The sequence below is a fragment of the Aotus nancymaae genome, unplaced genomic scaffold, assembly GCF_030222135.1.
Source record: "Aotus nancymaae isolate 86718 unplaced genomic scaffold, 86718_ANA_hifiasm-v0.15.2.pri h1tg000073l, whole genome shotgun sequence".
In the NCBI taxonomy this organism is placed as follows: domain Eukaryota; kingdom Metazoa; phylum Chordata; class Mammalia; order Primates; family Aotidae; genus Aotus; species Aotus nancymaae.
In genome coordinates this window covers 1193660-1212517 of record NW_026988488.1, presented here as the reverse complement: position 1 = coordinate 1212517, position 18858 = coordinate 1193660, and the positions used below count along the sequence as shown (strand labels likewise).

Here is an 18858-nt window from a genome sequence, read left to right as displayed (position 1 = left end):
CCCAGGGCGGCAAAAACCCAGTCGACGGAGTGAAGCCAAGCCAACTAGCGCAGTGAAGCCCAGGCCGCGCGGACTCCTCAGAGACGTGCCGCCGCCTCCGCCTTTGCCGCTTCAGCCATCCCTCTTACGCCTTGTCTGTCTTCCCCGTCGTCTCCTCTGTCGCCGTGCCGCAGCCGCACCAGCATCCACAACAGCTAAGTGGCCGATTCCGAGACGTGGGGTCGGGGTTGGGGAGGGCGCAAGGCACGAACAGCACACGCGAGCCCGCCATCTCTTGCGGCAGCCGCCACTGCTGCAGTAACCCTTCTAAGGGCGAGAGAGGAAAGCGCTGTGGAGAGGCACACGTTGTCCAAGTGCTCACGGTTAGAGTTCGAGCGTTTCTGCCAAAACCGTGTTGAGAGCCTTGCACTTGGAGAAGGGAGCATAGACTAGGTCTTTGAGATCGCGAAAAAATATATATCACATTGCATAGTGTTGACTTTTTGTCAGTTTAATCGACCAGGGCAGCAGCTTTCTCCAAGCCCTCTTAATCCCTGAGCTATGTCTCCTCCGACTGTGCCTCCAATAGGGGTAGATGGCGTGTCCGCATACCTGATGAAGAAAAGGCACACCCACAGGAAGCAACGGCGCAAGCCCACTTTCCTCACTCGTAGGAACATCGTGGGCTGCCGCATTCAACACGGCTGGAAGGAAGGCAACGAGCCAGTGGAGCAGTGGAAGGGCACTGTGCTCGAGCAGGTTTCCGTGAAGCCCACTCTCTATATCATTAAATACGATGGCAAAGATAGTGTGTATGGACTAGAACTGCACCGCGATAAGAGAGTTTTAGCGCTAGAGATCCTTCCTGAGAGAGTGCCAACTCCTCGTATCGATTCACGACTAGCAGATTCCCTGATTGGCAAGGCAGTGGGTCATGTGTTTGAAGGTGAGCACGGTACAAAGGATGAATGGAAGGGTATGGTCCTGGCGCGAGCTCCTGTGATGGATACTTGGTTTTACATTACCTATGAGAAAGATCCTGTTCTCTATATGTACACGCTGCTTGATGACTACAAAGATGGTGACCTACGCATCATTCCAGATTCCAACTACTATTTCCCTACAGCAGAACGGGAGCCTGGAGAGGTGCTCGACAGTCTCGTGGGCAAGCAGGTGGAGCATGCCAAAGATGATGGGTCCAAGAGAACTGGCATTTTTATACATCAAGTGGTGGCAAAGCCATCTGTCTACTTCATTAAGTTTGATGATGATATTCACATTTATGTCTATGGTTTGGTGAAAACTCCCTAAATTCTTTGTGCTCTTTACAGAAGTTGTGGAACTTTTATATGTAAATTATTTTGTGTCCTCGTAATTGTGAACGTAGAGAACAGGTTAGGTGTCAGAAATTTAGGAAAGTGGATAAATTTGATTGTGCCTCCAAATCTTACCTTGACTAGTTTCACAATTTTGCCCCAAGTGTACTCTGGTACTTTCGATATTGCCTAGTTCTGTAATTTAACATTTAATTTGGGTGCCAATAGAAAATTAAAAAGTGTTTGCAACCATTGAAACAATGCAAAAATTGATTAAGAAAAATTAATGGTGTAAACCCACTCCCTCTCCTTCCCACTTCCTTTCTTTACTTTGTTTCTTCCCAGGTAACAAGTGTTGAGGACGCGAAGTATATCCTTATACCTGTTTTCCCCATCTTCTTACAGAAAGTATGTTCTAATAGTTTCTGTAAAATGGCAAGCCACATGCTTTTCTCTCTTGACATGTAGATGATATCTCTTCTCATCAGTAGCTTCAGTCTTTCTTGCTCCTCTGGCTCTCCCTGGCCCTCACTCTCACTCTCTTGCACTCTTGCTCTCCCCTGCACGCCCTTCCTCTAACAGCTGAATACACAGTACATGTTGATATGCCAAAGGGGCATTCAAACATTTCATTATTGATCGTCTTTTATTTCCTTTTTTTCAAAATAACGCTGCTGTAATACGTACTGGTGCTTTTATTTCTATAGGTTGGATTCCCAGAAATGCTATGTAGGCGTATGTTTCAGAAATGTTACAAGATTACTATCCAAAATGAAAGTGCTCATTCCAGCATCCTCTCCAGCACTCTTCAATGCTTGAAAATATGAAAAGCTATAAATTACATTGTATTGCTGGTTACTTTAATTGCTTTTTATCTGACTTCAAAGAGGTTTGTTGTTGTTGTTGTTATCCTTGTTTCTATTTGGATTTTTCTCTGATTCGGCTGTTCTTATCCTTTGCTCATGTATCTGTCGATGTTTTTCATTATAAATTTGTAGGAATTCTTACTACATAGTGCATATTAATCATTTGTAACTCTAATGTGTTATGATGTTTTTCATCTTACTGTTAATCTTGATTTTACTGATGATATTTTTTCCTTTATAATTTTTAAACTTTTTAGGTGGATCACTATCTCTTTTATAGATTTTTGTTTCCTTTCTTTATCACATGGATGCCCCCACCGAAAGTCACCCAAATATTCACCTACGTTTTCTTCTAATAACTTTATTATTTTTAACGTTTTAATGTTTGATCTATCTGAAATTTATTTTTGTATATGGTGTAAGATGGGGATCCAGCTATAACATTTTGTTCACATTGGATACCTGATTGTGACATTTATTTAAAATATTACCCATTTTCAAATTTATGGGCCAATATCATGATTTAATTATAGTGGCTTCACCGTAGGCTTTAGAATCTGGTAAAGCAAGTCCCACTTAATTAGTTTTGTTTTTTTCTTTTGTATAATCTGTCCTATACATTCATTCTTTCACGTGAAAAAATGAAATGCAGGATTTTAATACGACTCTAATTATGACGGCTGACATCACAATTAGAATTATATTATATTAAAATCCTGCATTTTTGTTTAGAGAATTCTTTAATAATATTAAACTTCAGCACTTAAGAGTTTTAGTACATCATTGAAATCTTTTGGTCTTGTTATTGTAATACTCTTCACGTAAGTCTACCATAACTAATGGAATTTATTTCTAAGCATTTTTACAGTTTGATTTCGTATTTTGACATTGTGAATTGATTATTTTTTCTCCTCAGTTGTAACTTGCTATTTTTGGCAATATAGACAGCCTATAGATTTTTGTATTTTTATCTTCTATCTAATAAGCTTATTTAATTATTGGAATTACAGTGGATTTTTGAGAATATATATTTTGGGTTTTCTAGATATGAAATTGCTTCATCTACAAATATAGATAATTTTATTTCCTCTAATGTTTATTCTGATTACTATTACATTAGCTGGATTTTCCAAAGCAATGTTGAATAGTGATGATGACAGCCATGACTATCTTGTTCTTAATTTTCATGGAAATGTAAGAATGCAAAATATTAATAGGGAATAGCATTCCCTATTAGTATGACATTTACTTTTGATTATTAGTAGATAGTCATTAACATGTTTAAGAGTTTCTGCTATTCCTGTTTTACATTGTTATTACTAGAAGTGGCTCCTGGATTTTATAAAATGTCTTTTCAGCATCTATTGATAAAATTGTGTGATTTTTGTTTTCTCTTTAATTTGTTGATGGAATGAATTAGAATGGTAGGTATTTAATGTGGAGCCAAACTTGTATTTCTGGAATAAATGCTACTTGGTCATGCTGAAATAATCATTTGCTACATTACTGGATTTTATTTACCAGAATTTAATATAGAATTATTACATTTCCATTCCAAAGTAAAATTGTACTTTGTCTTTCTTATGCTATCTTTATCAAGTTTTGTTATTGAAGTTGTGCTAGCTTTAAAAAAATACGATTTTGTGAGTTTTCAATTTTTTTCCTGTGGTGTGGCATAGTTTAAATAGTGTTAGGATTATTTGTTTGTTAAAAGTTAGCTAGAACAAAATGTAAAACAGTCTAATCCTGATGACACTTTTGATGGTAGATTTTTAATCAGCTTTGTGATTTCTTCGATAGTTATTGGTTTATTCAAGCTTTTTATTAAAAAGGTATATACATTCTCTGCGACATACAAAGTTAAAAGTTGTCTCTCTCTTATTGCTGATTGTACTGATTGTTGCTTGTTGATTGTACTATTCAGATGCTTTACGCTTTTGTATACTTTATATTACCTAGATCTGTCTAATTCTGAAAACTATAATAAAATCATCAGCTATAATGATGTTTTCAATTATCTTTGTATTTTATTTATTTTTCAAAATTAAATCAAAATATAGGAAAGCATGAAAGATATGACAAACATTTGCTCACCTCCACCCAAAATTAACAAGTGTCAACATTTTGGCCTATTTGATTTACACAGAGATTTATATTATTGAACAATCAGAACATTACACATAATAAATCTCTTCCCAGTACCATCCCACTTCCATTCGTTGAATAGGCAAACACTGTAATTAATTTGATATGATTATTGCCCATATTTTATATGTGTATATATTATATATTTACTACAAATGTCATCATAACTGATAATAGTATTGATTTTTAAGTGGTTTTTAAAATTTCCCTGTGAATGATGAACTTTAAACCATGTGGAGATTATTTTGTGTTTTGTTGTAAGTATCTGTGTTTTTCCAATTGGAAAATAGATTGTAACAACACAACCAATAGGACTGACCTTCGAATGCTAGTTACTGTTTAGGCACTTTACCATTCCTGATACTCAGAGAGACTTGGCCATAACTGAGGCCCTGAGATTTTAATTAAAATAAAAATGACAAAAATCTCAGTTCTCACAGAGCTTGCTTCCTGGTTATGGGAGGCATATACCCACCACCCATCCCTAACGTTTAGGCAAGACATGGGCTTTATGCTGTCTTACGGTGATTTTGGTGTTATCCCACATTCTGACACTCAGAGGGAGGCTAGCCCTAATCCTGCCATGGTTTCAAGTGTTTGGGGCATAGCAGGAGATCAAACAAAACTCTTCCTTTCTTAGACAATGATAACAAAAACATAGATAAATATGATTGCTTCCTAGTTCCTGTTCTCACACTAGACCCTAAGTCCTAAACCATGCATTATATCGTTCCCATGGTGACAGGGCTTGGAGATAGAATAGTGAACTATCTAGACAAAATCACTACTGCCTTAGAGCAGACATCCTAAAGGAGAAAGGAAGACAGCCATCACCATTCTTACATCCCTGGCCCTTAGGTTTTATATTGTCTCATAGCAATTGGGGATGTCCCACAACGTGTCATTCAGAGCAAGATTTGACCCTAGTTCTGACTGTTAGAGATTGCGGATACAAAAGTGAGCTAGATGAAATCAAAATGAACATTCAAGCCTTCGTAGCTTCAGAATTCCACTGTGTGTTCTGAAATGATGTGGCAAAAATGTCAGAGACTAGAGCAAAGAATCCTGGCTGGAAGATTACAGGAGTAATTCAGACAAATTTTTAAGCTAATAATTTTAGAAATTAATGTTAAGGTGCATTGTGAGGGGGAATTAATATTGTAGCTGATTAATTTTGTAAGGAAAGTGACTATGTAATAATCAAAGGCCTTCAGGATTATGAGTTATCTGCAAAAATCAGAGAGTTACTGTATTGGAATGGACAATATTTTAAGAGTCAGTTTTAAAAAAAAACAAGGATAAGGGCTAAATGAGTTAAGTATAGGTGTAAAATAGTCCTTTTTCTCTATGTTCGTCTGTATCTAAATAGGCTTAAACAAGTGAATGGAGTGTGAAATGTCTACATTGTCTAGTTTTTGGACAAAATATTTTCTTTAAAGAGAAAAATGTTTGCTATCTGTAAATGCCACTGAACTAATTAATTCTAAGTATGGATTTCTTCTTTTTTTTTTTTTAAACAGGGTCCTGCTGTGTCACCTAGGTTGAAGTGCAGTGGGTGATCATAGGTCACTGTAGCCTCGACCTCCCAGGATCAAGCAGTCCTCCCAGTTCAGCCTCCTGAGTAGTTGGGAGTACAGGCACGAGCCACCATGCCCACCTAAATTTTGATATTTTATAAAGATGAGGTTTCACCATGTTGCCCAGGCTGGTCTCGAACTCGAGCCCAGAGTGATCCACCGGCCTCAGCCTCTCAAAGTGTTGGTATTATAGGTGTGAGCAACCGTGCCTAGCCCTGGATTTACTTTTAACTGTATGAACTGTATTCAGGACTTTTGAAAATGTAAGGAATCCATGTTTTCTTTCCTTCACAAATTTTCCACATGCATCCTTCATTCTCTTGTTAAGTGTTCATACCATAAAATATTTAAGTTCATTTTTAAAGACATCTGGATGACTGCAAAAGGAAGCAACATAAAAGCTTCTCATAAATCAGGGTTTCTGCTGTGGTTACTTTGATTAGTGCTTGTTTATTTAATCATTCATTTATTCATGAACTAATAACCCAAGATCCTCTGATAAAATGTGTAAGAAATTTTTCTAGGGTCCATGCTGGGAAAACAAGATGAATAACATGTGGTCTTTGATACAGTAGCCTTCAAACCAATAGCAGAGACAAAAAGTAGCCTTTAAAGCAATAGCAGAAGCAAAAGATGGATATACAACCATGTAGAACACAGTAAAAAGAATGTGATAAATGTTATTTAAAGGGTTAGAGGGGTACATATGTGCTGTTAATTCGGGTGACAAAAAGAGAGCTCATTTCATAGAAGTTGATATTAATCTTCATTATGCTACACAAGCAAGAGTGTTTCTAAGTTGATGATTTCATAGTGCCAACATAGCAAATTATATGTATATGTGTGTGTGTATATATATAATTTTATTGAGGTATAACTACATAGAGCAAAAGACACAGTATCTTGAATGTATAACACACTTAAGTTTTCAGTTTTCTGTCATTGATTTACAGCAACATTCCATTGTAATCAGAAAAGACACCTTGTATTATTTTAATCTTTCAAAATTTATTGAGAATGGTTTTGTAGCCTAACATGTTTTCTATCCTAGAGAATGTTCTATGTGCACTTGAGAAGATTATTTATTCTCCTGTTGTTGGGTGAGGTGTTATAAGTTTGTCAGGACTGGTTTGTTTGTAGTGTTCAAATCCTCTGTTTTCTATCGACCTTATTCCTACATGCTCTATCCATTTTTGAAGATTTTCAACTGAAGTATCCAACTATTATTGTGTGACTGTCTATTGTTCCTGTCAATTCTTTAATCTTGGATATCTGTTGTTATTATATTTATGTTTATAATTTTGATATCTTCTTGACGAGTTATCCATTTACTAATAAGTAATGAGATTTCTTGTCTTTTTTGTTTTTTTGATTTAATGCATACTTTGTCTGATACTGTTACAGTGGCTGTAGGTTTCTTTTGGTTACTGTTTGTAAGAAAAATATTTTTCCTTTTTTTTCACTTCAATCTGTGTCTTTCATGTCTAAAGTTAATCTCTTGTAGACAGCACTTAGTTGGATCACATTTTTAAAAATTCAATCTGCCAATCAATATCTTTTGATTGGAGAGATAATTCCATTGATATTTAAAGTAATGACTGATAAGGAAAGATTTACCTCTGCCGTTTTGCTGTTTATATCTTATAAATTTTTTGTCCTCCTTTCCCTCCCTTAATGTTTTGTTTTCCCTCCTTAACAAAAATCAATAGTTGATTTTTTGTTATGAAGCGATTTCGTTCTTATATTTTTGCATACATATTTTTAGACATTTTCTTTTTGGTTAATATGGAGATTAATATGTGACATCTTAAATTTGTAACAATTTAGTTGATTTGATGTCCACATAACTTTAATAACATACAAAATCTCGGCTCCTTTACAGCTCCATTCTCCACCCTTTATGTTGTTGTTACAAATTACAACTTACACAATGTGCATCCAATAATAGAGACTCATAATTATTCTTCATATATTTGTCTTCTTAATCCTGTAGGAAGTAAAAAGCTCTCCTCAGATTTTTGCCTTAGCAATCTACTGTTTGTTTCTATTGTAGTCTTTTGCTTCAGACATGTGAGGATTCTATGACTTTTAGTATTTTTAAGCAATGCTTATTCTTTTCCTGGCCTGAGTTTGAGTTAGGTAAAAGAAAGATGAAAGCCTTGTGTCAGTCATCCAGGTAGTGCCCAGACAAATTAGAACAACCATATAAAATAATTCTGCCTTCTTGCTCTTGAACCAGGGAAAGGGTGCCACACTGGGAATTCAGGCTGTGCTTGCTTCTGAACCAAGACTACTATCGTGCCAGGAAGAGGGTGGGAAAAAGGTAAGTAAAATAATCACATGCTTCCTACTGTTTTGAGGAGGTTTTTTCTGTCTTCAGAGTTCATTTGGTTATTGTAAATTTTGACTGCTTTTCAGAATTCTGAAAAAACTAGTTTCAAAAGAATCCACTTGTTCTATGTTTCTATGAGGGACAAGAGCCTGGAGCTGCCTACTCTTTCATTTTGCTGATGTCACATTCCTTGTCAGATACATGTATATGTATATGTACATACATACATACAAATTATATGTATTTACATACATACATACAAATTATATTTCATGTATGTACATATATATATAGAGAGAGAGAGAGCGAGTAAATGGTTTCTCCTTGTCTGTGTGTTGCCTATTTATTTTTGTAATCTTGCAATTCAATGAGCAAACGTTTTAAATGATGAAGTCCTGTGTGTGTGTGTGTGTGTGCGTGTATGTGGTTTTTTGTTTTTTTGCATTTTAATATTTGTTTCCTAATCCAAAGGTGCAAAGATATTCTTCTATTTGTGTTATAGGAACGTTATGGCTTTACCTTTCATGTTAATGTTCTGATCCACTTTCAGTTAATTTTTGTTTATGGTGTGAGGTATGTGTCCAGATAAATAGGTAGATCAGTCAATAGATATATACATAAAAACATAGTTCGTTTTTCAATAGAGAATTTTAGTTATTCCAGCCCATTTGAAAAATCTTTCATTTAATCACTGAATTTTATTAGTGCTTTTTACAAAAATTAATTTACCACGTGTGTGGTTTTATTTCTGTACTCTTCTATTTTAATGGTGTATCTTTCTATACTTATGATAATGACATTCTGTCTTGACTAATGTAGCTTCGTACTACATTTTATAATCTGATAATGTAAATACTTCAACATTGTTCTTACTCACATTTTTCCAGTTTTTGCACCAGTGTCCTTTTTTGTTTTGGATTCAAGACTTAAATCAGTACTACATTTCATTTATTCTTCATATCCCCTTAGTCTCCTCCAGTCAGTGATAGCTTTTTAGGCTTTAAGGTCTTTTATGACCTTGACACTTTTAACAAGTATTCATTAGTTATTTTTTATAATGTCTCTTGATTTCAAGTTGTTTTATGGTTTTCTCATGACTAGAGGGGAGTTACAGATTTTTTTTATAAGAGTACCACAGAAGTGATGTGTCTTTCTCATTGCATAATAACAGAGGTTGCAGGATGTCAGCATAATTTATTGGTGTTATTAACATTGATCACTTTTGTTGAGGTGGTTTCTCTTCTTTAAAGTTTGGTGAGTTTTTTCTCCCTTTTTATAGTCTATTATCTGGAATTCCGTAACTAAGTCCAGCTGGCACTCAATGAGACTAGAATTAAGCTCTACTTCTTGTGAGAAGGAGTGTTAAATAGCTTTTAAAACTTCACAGCAGTTAGTAAATATTTTGGAGGCAATATTTTGAGGCTTTGCAAATTTCTTAAATTAGCCATTGACTAAATGTAAATTTCCAACTATTACTGTAGAATTGTCTATTTCTCCCTTCAATTCAATCAATTTTTGTTTTACATATTATATTTGGGGGCTTTGAAGTTAAGTGTGATATATTTTCCTAAATGTTACATTTTCCTGATTGACTGTTTTATCATTATACCATGCCCTTCATTATCTAAAGGAATAATTTTTATCTTGTCTATTTTGTCTGTTATAAATATTAGACAAAATAAAACAACTCTCTTTTGGGTACTGAATCCATATTATCTTTTCCTATCCTGTTACTTCCAACCATTTATGTCTTTTAATCTAAATTGTGTCTCCTGTAGATCACCTATAGTTTTATCTTTTTAAAAACTCCATTCCACCAATATTGCCTTTTAATTAGGGTGTTTAATCCAGTTACAATTATTTCAGTAATTTATAAATTGGTATATACTGCTATTTTGCTATTGGATTCTTATATGTCTTATTTTTCACTTTATCTATTCTTCCATCACTGCTTTTTTGTATTAAATAGATATTTTCTGGTATACCTCACCCAGGCTGGAGTGCAGTGGCATGATCTTGGCTTACTGCAACCTCCGCCTCCTGGGTACAAGCAATTCTCCTGCCTCAGCCTTTGGAGTAGCTGAGATTTCAGGTGCACCACGATGACTGCCTAATTTTTGTGTTTTTTAGTAAAAATGGGGTTTTGCATTTTTGGCCAGGCTGGTCTCAAACTCCTGACATCAAGTGATCCATCCGCCTTGGCCTCCCAAAGTGTTGGAATTACAGGCATCAGCCACTCACCCAGCCCCTAGTATACCTTTTTTAATTCCTTGTCATTTTATTTATTATTTAAGTTAATTTCTTCTGTGTCACTCTGGTGATTACAATTAAATTATAACAATCTAGTTCAGATTCATTTCTATTTAATTTCAGTAGTATACAAAATTGTTGATTCTATATATTTCCATTCTCTTCCCCATCCTCTATGATTTTATCATAACAATGTTTTATTTATGCATTGTTTTTCCATCAGTGCAGATTTATAATTATTATTTTATGCATTTGTCTTTTAAATCAGGTAGGATGAAACACAGAGGTACAAACAAAAATTACACTTCTTTCATTTTGTGTATTTCCTCATGGAAGTACCTTTATCAGTGTTCTTTATTTCTTCATGGTCTTCAAATTACAGTTAGTGTTCTTTAATTTCAGCCTAAAAGTCTCTTTTTAGTATTTCTTGTCAGGCAGACCTAGTAAAAAATTCTGTCAGTTCTTGTTTATCTGGACATATCTTTATTTCTCTTTCATTTGTAAGTTTTGCTGGATATAAAATGTTTGGTTCACATTTTTTCTTCCAGCATTTTGAATATGGTATCCCATTGTCATTCATAATATTGGGTGAGAAATCAGTTGTTAATCTTATGGAGGATCTTTTGTATGTGATCAGTTACTTCTTTTTCTGCATTCAAAAATTTCTCTTTATGTTTGTCTTTTGAGAGTTTAATTATAATGTTGTGTTGGTGTGCTTCTCTTTGAGTTTGCCTTACTTGCAATTCATTGAGATTCCTGAATTTGTATATTAATAGACTTTATGAAGTTTTCAGCCATTATTTTTTCAAATATTCTTTCTACCTCTTTCACTCTCTACTTTTTCTCAGGCTTACATTGTGCATATTTTGGTATACTTGATGGTGTTCACAGGTCTCTGGAATTTTGTACGTTTTTCTTCACTCTGTTACCTTTCTGTTCCTTAGATTGGGTAATCTCAATTGACCAACCTTCCAGTTCACTAATTCTTTCTTCTGCCTGCTTATATCTGCTGTGGAGCTCCTTCAGTGGATTTTTAATTTCAGTTCTTAATATTTTTCAACTCCAGAATTTCTGTTTGGTTTCTTCTTATGTCTTTTTACTGATATACAACTTGATGAAATGTTATTCTCATACATTTCTATAATTCTTTAGATAATTCTTTAGATTTATAATAGCAGATTTAAAGACACCTACTAAATTTAGAATTCATCTAAAGATCTTGCCTACAACAATCATTACTTTGGTGTTGTAATGATTTGTTTTTTAATTAATAAAGAAAGAATTTCCTCTTTCTTTATTAACTGAAATTCTTCGGTAAGGAATAGCTGACCTCTTCGCTCATTCATTCGTTTATTCAATCAATTATGTGTTTATATCAGTATGGACTTATGGATACTTATTTTATTATTTAAGTTCTAATCCATTAGCAGCAGTATTTTAAAGATTTTAGTTTTTATTTTTGATTCAGGTGTACATGTGCAGGTTTTGATATAGGGAAACTCAAAATTTGGAGGTTTGGTGTACAGTTTATTTTGTCACTTAGGTACTAAGCATAGTACCCGAAATGTTTTTTTTTTGAACCTCTCCCTCCTCTCAGCCTCCTCTCTCAAGTAGGCTCCAGTGTCTGTTGTACCTCTCTTTCTAGCCATGTGTTCTCATTATTTAGCTTCCATTTATAAGTGAGAACATGGATTATTTTGTATTATTTTCCTGCATTAGTTTGCTAAAGATAATGGCCTCCAGTTCCATCCGTTACAGAAATGTAAACCAAAACCACAATATTATATTTATTTATTTTACTCTTAGATTATTTTGGGTTTGACCATTGGTAGTTATTTTATGTTGGCTTCCATAACATTTTTAATTCCTTTTATTTATTGTGCAGCCTTTATCGGACATTGATCTTTCAGCAAAGTGCAAGTACATTTTCCATTAATTTATAGTAATACAGTTTAACTCTGATACCCTACACTGTTGACCCAGGTGAGATGTAATGCTAAGTTCTTGTTTAGGTTAAAATGTTCCCAAATGTCATTATTGCCTGAATATTAAGTGCTGAAAAACAGTAGATACTTAATACACTAGCTTTAGGATAAGGTTTCTGTTATCTGCATTAGCTTTTCAGTGGAGGGAAACCAAGATCTTTGCCTTTTATGTCATCCCACTTCTTCAAACATCATTCTTTAACACAGTTAAAAGATATTTAATGAAGAAATATAGATATTCTGTGCTTACAGTTTTGGATGAATATAAGTATAAATGACATGAAATAAAATATACCTTAAAATATACATATGGTTTTTAATAGTTAAAATTGTTTCAGCTGGGCATGGTGGCTCACACCTGTAAACATAGCACTTTGAGAGGCTGAGATGGATGGATCACATGAGGTCAGGAGTTCAAGACCAGCCTGAGCAACAAGGTGAAACTCCATCTGTACTAAAAATGCAAAATTAGCTGGGTAGGGTGGCGCATGCCTGTAATCCCAGCTACTCAGGAGGCTGAGACAGGAGAATGGCATGAACCTGGGAGGCGGAGGTTTCAGTGAGCTGAGATCACACAATTGCACTCAAGCCTGGGAAACGAGCAAAATTCCTCAAAAAAAAAAAAAAAAAAAAAACTTTCAATATTTATAGAAGTCAATCTCAGAAAAATACTAATGCCCAAATATATGTGGTGAAGTAAACCATAACTGTTTGTACAATTTGGCATTTTAGGATATCAGCAGTAAGAATGTAGAGATTTTCATATTAGCAGCTTCTCTCATGCTCCCGAATAGGTTACCACATCTTTTTTTTTTTTTTTTTTTTTTAATACTTTAAGGTCTGGGATACATGTGCAGAAAGTGCAGGTTTTTTATATAGGTATACACTTGCCATGGTGGTTTGCTGCACACATCAACCCATCATCTACATTAGATATTTCTCCTAATGTTATCCCTCCCCTACCCCTGACAACCTGCCAGGCTCCAGTGTGTGATGTTCCCCTCCCTGTGTCCGTGTGTTCTCATTGTTCAGCTCCCATTTATGAATGAGAACATGTGGTGTCTGGTATAATGTTCCTATGTTAGCTTGCTGAGAATGATGGTTTCCAGCTTCATCCATGTCCCTGAAAATGACATGAACTCATAGTTTTTTGTGGCTGCATAGTATTCCATGGTGCATTTGTGCCACATTTTCTTTAATCTATCATTGATGGGCATTTCAGTTGGTTCCAAGTCTTTTCTATTGTGACTAGTGCTGCAATAAACATACATGTGCATATGTCTTTATAGTAGAATGATTTATAATCCTTTGGGTAAATACCCAGTAATGGGATCGCTGGGTCAAATGTTATTTCTGGTTCTAGAACATTGATAAATCGCCACACTGTCTTCCACAACAGTTGAATTAATTTACACTCCCACCAACAGTGTAAAAGCATTCCTATTTCTCCAAATCTTCTGCAGCATCTGTTGTTTCCTGACTTCTAATGATCGCCATTCTAACTGGCATGAGATGGTATCTTATTGTTGTTTTGATTTGCATTTATCTAATGACCAGTGATGATCAACTTTTTTCATATGTTTGTTGGCTGCATAAATGTCTTCTTTGAGAAGTGTCTGTTCATATCCTTCACCCACTTTTTGATGGGGTTGTTTTTTTTTTCTTGTAAATTTCTTTAAGTTTCTTGTAGATTCTGGATATTAGCCCTTTGTCAGATGGATAGATGGCAAAGATTTTCTCCCATTCTGTAGGTTATCTGTTCACTCTGATGATAGTTTTTTTTGCTCTGCAGAAGTTCTTTAGTTTACTTAGATCCCAGTGGTCAATTCTGGATTTTGTTGCCATTGCTTTTGGTATTTTAGTCATGAAGTCTTTGCCCATGCCTGTGTCCTGAGTGGTATTGCCTAGGTTTTCTTCTAGAGTTTTTATGGTTTTAGGTCTTGCATTTAAATTTTTAATCCACCTTGAGTTAATTTTTTTATAAAGTGTAAGGGAGGGATTCAGTTTCAGTTTTCTGCTTATGGCTAGGCAGTTTTCCCAACACCACTTACTAAATAGGGAATCCTTTCCCTATTGCTTGTTTTTGTCAGGTTTGTCAAAGATCAGAGGGTTGTAGATGTGTGGCATTATTTCTGAGTCCTCTGTTCTGTTCTATTGGTCTATATATCTGCTATGGTACCAGTATCATGCTAATTTGGTTGCTGTAGCCTTGTGGTATACTTCGAAGTCACATAGCGTGATGATTCCAGCTTTGTTCTTTTTGCCTAGGATTGTCTTGGCTATACAGGCTGTTTCTTAGCTCCATATGAAATTTAAAGTAGTTTTTTCTAATTCTGTGAAGAAATTCAATGGTAGCTTTATGGGGATAGCATTGAATCTATAAATTACTTTGGGCAGTATGGCCATTTTCACGATATTGATTTTGCTTATCCATGATTACGGAATGTTTTTCAATTTGTTTGTGTCTTCTCTTATTTCCTTGAGCAGTGGTTTGTAGTTCTCCTTGAAGAGGTCCTTCACATTCTTGTAAGTTGTATTCCTAGGTATTTTATTTTCTTTGTAGCAATTTTGAATGGGAGTTCACTCATGATTTGACTGTCTATTATTGGTGTATAGGAATGGTTGCAATTTTTACACATTGATTTTGTATCGTGAGACTTTGCTGAAGTTGCTTGTCAGCTTAAGGAGATTTTGGGCTGAGACAATGGGGTTTTCCAAATATACAATCATGTCGTCGGCAAATAGAGACAGTTTGACTTCCTCTCTTCCTATATGAATACGCTTTATTTCTTTTCTTGCCTGATTGCCCTGGCCAGAACTTCCAATACTATTTTGAGTAGGAGTGGAGAGAGAGGTCATCCTTGTCTTGTGCCAGTTTTCAAAGAGAATGCTTCCAGCTTTTACCCATTCAGCATGATATTGGCTGTGGGTTTGTTATAAATAGCTCTTATTATTTTGAGATACATTCCATTAATACCTAGTTTATTGAGAGTTTTTAGCATGAAGGGTGTTGAATTTTATTGAAGGCCTTTTCTGCATCTATTGAAATAATCATGTGGTTGTTGTCATTGATTCTGTTTATGTGATGGATTACATTTATACATTTGCATATGTTGAAACAGCCTTGCATCCCAGTGATGAAGCCAACTTGATCATGGTGGATAAGCTTTTTGATGCGCTTCTGGATTCGGTTTGCCAGTATTTTGTTGAGGATTTTTGCATCGATGTTCATCAGGGATATTGGCCTGAAATTTTCGTGTCTCTGCCAGGTTTTGTTATCAACATGATGGTGATCTCATAAAATGAGTTAGGGAGGAGTCTCTCTTTTTCTATTATTTGGAATAGTTTCAGAAGGAATGTTATCAGCTCCTATTTGTACCTCTGGTAGAATTTGGCTGTGAATCTGTCTGGTCCTGGGCTTTTTTACATTGGTATGCTACTAATTACAGCCTCAATTTGAGAATTTGTTGTTGTTCTATTCAGGGATTCGACTTCTTTCTGATTTAGTCTTGCGAGGGTGTATGTGTCCAGGAATCATCCATTTCTTCTAAATTTTCTAGTTTGTTTGCATAGAGGTGTTTATAGTATTCTCTGATAGTAGTTTGTATTTCTGTGGCATCAGTGGTCATATCCCCTTTATTATTGTTTATTGTGTCTATTTGATTCTTCTGTCTTCTTTATGACTCTGGCTAGCAGTCTATATTTTTAAAAATATTTTCAAAAAACCAGCTCCTAGATTCATTGATTTTTTAAATGATTTTTTGTGTCTCTAGCTTCTTCAGTTCTGCTCTGATCTTAGTTATTTCTTGTCTTCTGCTAGCTTTTGAATTTGTTTTCTCTTGCTTCTCTAGTTCTTTTAATTTTGACGCTGCTCTGTCAATTTCAGATCTTTCCTGCTTTCTTCTGTGGGCTTTTAGTGCTATAAATTTTCTTCTAAACAGTGCTTCAGCTGTGTCCTAAAGATTCTGGTACTTTGTGTCTTTGTTCTCATTGGTTTCAAATAACTTGTTTATTTCTGTTAATTTTGTTATTTACCCATTAGTTATTCAGGAAGAGGTTGTTCAGTTTCCATGTAATTGTGCAGTTTTGAGTGAATATCTTAATCCTGAGTTCTAATTTGATTGCTCTCTGGTCTGATAGACTGTTTGTTGTGATTTCTGTTGTTTTGCATTTTCAGAAGAATGTTTTACTTCCAATTATGTGATCAGTTTTAGAAGAAGTGTGATACGGTGCTGAGAATAATGTATATTCTGTTGATTTGGGGTGGAGAGTTTAGTAGATGTCTATTAGGTCCACTTGGTGCAGAGCTGAGTTCAGGTCCTGAATATCCTGTTAATGTTCTGTCTCTGACCTGTGTAATATTGAGAGTGGGGTGTTAACGTATCCACTATTATTGTGTTGGAGTCTAAGTCTCTTTGTAAGTCTGTAAGAGCTTGCTTTATGAATCTAGGTGCTCCTGTATTGCGTGCATATATATTTAGGATGGTTAGCTCTTACTATTGCATTGATCCCTTTATCATTATGTGATGCTCTTCTTTGTCTGTTTTGATCTTTGTTGGTTTAATGTCTGTTTTATTGGAAACTAGGATTGCAACCCCTGCTTTTTTTTTTTTTTTTTTTTTTTTGCTCTCCATTTGCTTGGTATATCTTCCTTCATCCCTTTGTTATGAGCTTATGTGTGTCTTTGCATATGAGATGAGCCTCCTGAACACAGCACACCAGTGCGTCTTGACTCTTTATCCAATTTACCAATCTGTGTTTTTTAACTGGGGCATTTAGCCCATTTACACTTAAGGTTAATATTGTTATGTGTGAATTTGATCCTGTCATCATGATGCTAGCTAGTTATTTTACCCGTTTTTTGATGCAGTTTCTTCATAGTGTTGATGGTCTTTACAACGTGGTATGTTTTTGCAGGTACTGGTTTTCCTTTCCATATTTAGTGCTTCCTTTAGGAGATCTTGTAATGCAGGCCTGGTGGAGACAAAATCTCTCAGCATCTGCTTGTCTGTAAAGGATTTCATTTCTCCTTTGCTTATGAGACTTAGTTTGGCTGGATATTAAATTCTGGGTTAAAAAATGCTTTTCTTTAAGAATGTTGAATATTGTCACGCCTGTAATCCCAGCACTTTGGGAGGCCGAGGCGGGTGGATCACGAGGTCAAGAGATCAAGACCATCCTGGTCAACATGGTGAAACCCCGTCTCTACTAAAAATACAAAAAATTAGCTGGGCATGGTGGCGCATGCCTGTAATCCCAGCTACTCAGGAGGCTGAGGTAGGAGAATTGCCTGAACCCAGGAGGCGGAGGTTGCGGTGAGCCGAGATCGCGCCATTGCACTCCAGTCTGGGTAACAAGAGCGAAACTCCGTCTCAAAAAAAAAAAAAAAAAAAAAAAAGAATGTTGAATATTGATCCCCACTCTCTTCTGGCTTGTATGGTTTCTGTAGAGAGATCTGCTGTGAGTCTGATGGGCTTCTTTTTGTGGGTAACCCCACCTTTCTCTCTGGCTGCCCTTAGCGTTTTTTTCTTCATTTCAACCTTGGTGAATCTAATGATTATGTGTCTTGGGGTTGCTCTTCTCAAGGGGTATCTTTGTGGTGTTCTCTGATTTCCTGAATTTGAATGTTGGCCTGTCTTGCTAGGTTGGGGAAGTGTTCCTGGATAATATCTTGAAGAGTGTTTTCCAACTTTGTTCCATTGTCCCTTTCACTTTTACGTACACCAATCAAATGTAGGTTTGGTCTTTTCAATAGTCCCATATTTCTTGGAGGTTTTGTTTGTTTTCATTCTTTTTTCTGTAATCTTGTCTTCACGCTTTATTTCATTAAGTTGATTTTCAATCTCTCATATCCTTTCTTCAGCTTGATCGATTCACCTATTGATACTTGTGTATGCTTCACAATGTTCTCATTCTGTGTTTTTCAGCTCCAGCAGGTAATTTATAATCTTCTCTAAACTGGTTATTCTAGTTAGGAGTTTCTCTAACCTTTTTTTTAAGATTCTTCATTTCCTTGCATGTGGTAAGAACATGTTCCTTTAGCTCAGAGGATTTTGTTATTACCTATTTTCTGAAGCCTACTTCTGTCAATTCATCAAATTCATTCTCCATCCAGTTTTGTTTCCTTGCTGTTGAGGAGTCGTGATTCTTTGCAGGAGAAGAGGCATTCTGGGTTTTGGAATTTTCAGCCTTGTCGCACTGGTTGTTGCTCATCTTTGTGGACTTAACTACCTTTGGTCTTTGATGTTGGTGACCTTTGGATGGGGTTTCTGTGTGGAGTTTTTTGTTGTTGTTGTTGATATTGACACTCTTCTTTTCTGTCTGTTAGTTTTCCTTCTAACAGTCAGGGCCTTCTGCTGCAGGTCTGATGGATTTTGTTGCAGGTCCACTCCAGGCCCTGTTTGCCTG

The 18858-nt window shown here is 35.6% G+C and overlaps 1 protein-coding gene and 1 long non-coding RNA gene across 2 annotated transcripts in view; one reads left to right on the top strand and one right to left on the bottom strand.

The window, feature by feature from the left end:
- The window catches only part of LOC135271044 (uncharacterized), a 59144-nt gene that overhangs the window by 827 nt on the left and 39459 nt on the right, over positions 1–18858 (bottom strand). Inside the window, exon 2 of the long non-coding RNA XR_010339187.1 lies at positions 1626–1720. This is a non-coding gene — a long non-coding RNA (uncharacterized LOC135271044). The remainder of the gene's footprint in view (positions 1–1625; positions 1721–18858) is intronic.
- SPIN4 (spindlin family member 4) lies at positions 17–4178 on the top strand. The gene has a single exon (XM_064367715.1). The coding sequence runs from the start codon at positions 541–543 to the stop codon at positions 1288–1290; it is 750 nt and encodes a 249-aa protein (XP_064223785.1). The 5' UTR covers positions 17–540; the 3' UTR covers positions 1291–4178.

Excerpts from the sequence above, each read along its gene's own strand:
- SPIN4 (XM_064367715.1), top strand. The coding sequence starts at position 541 with ATGTCTCCTCCGACTGTGCCTCCAATAGGGGTAGATGGCGTGTCCGCA.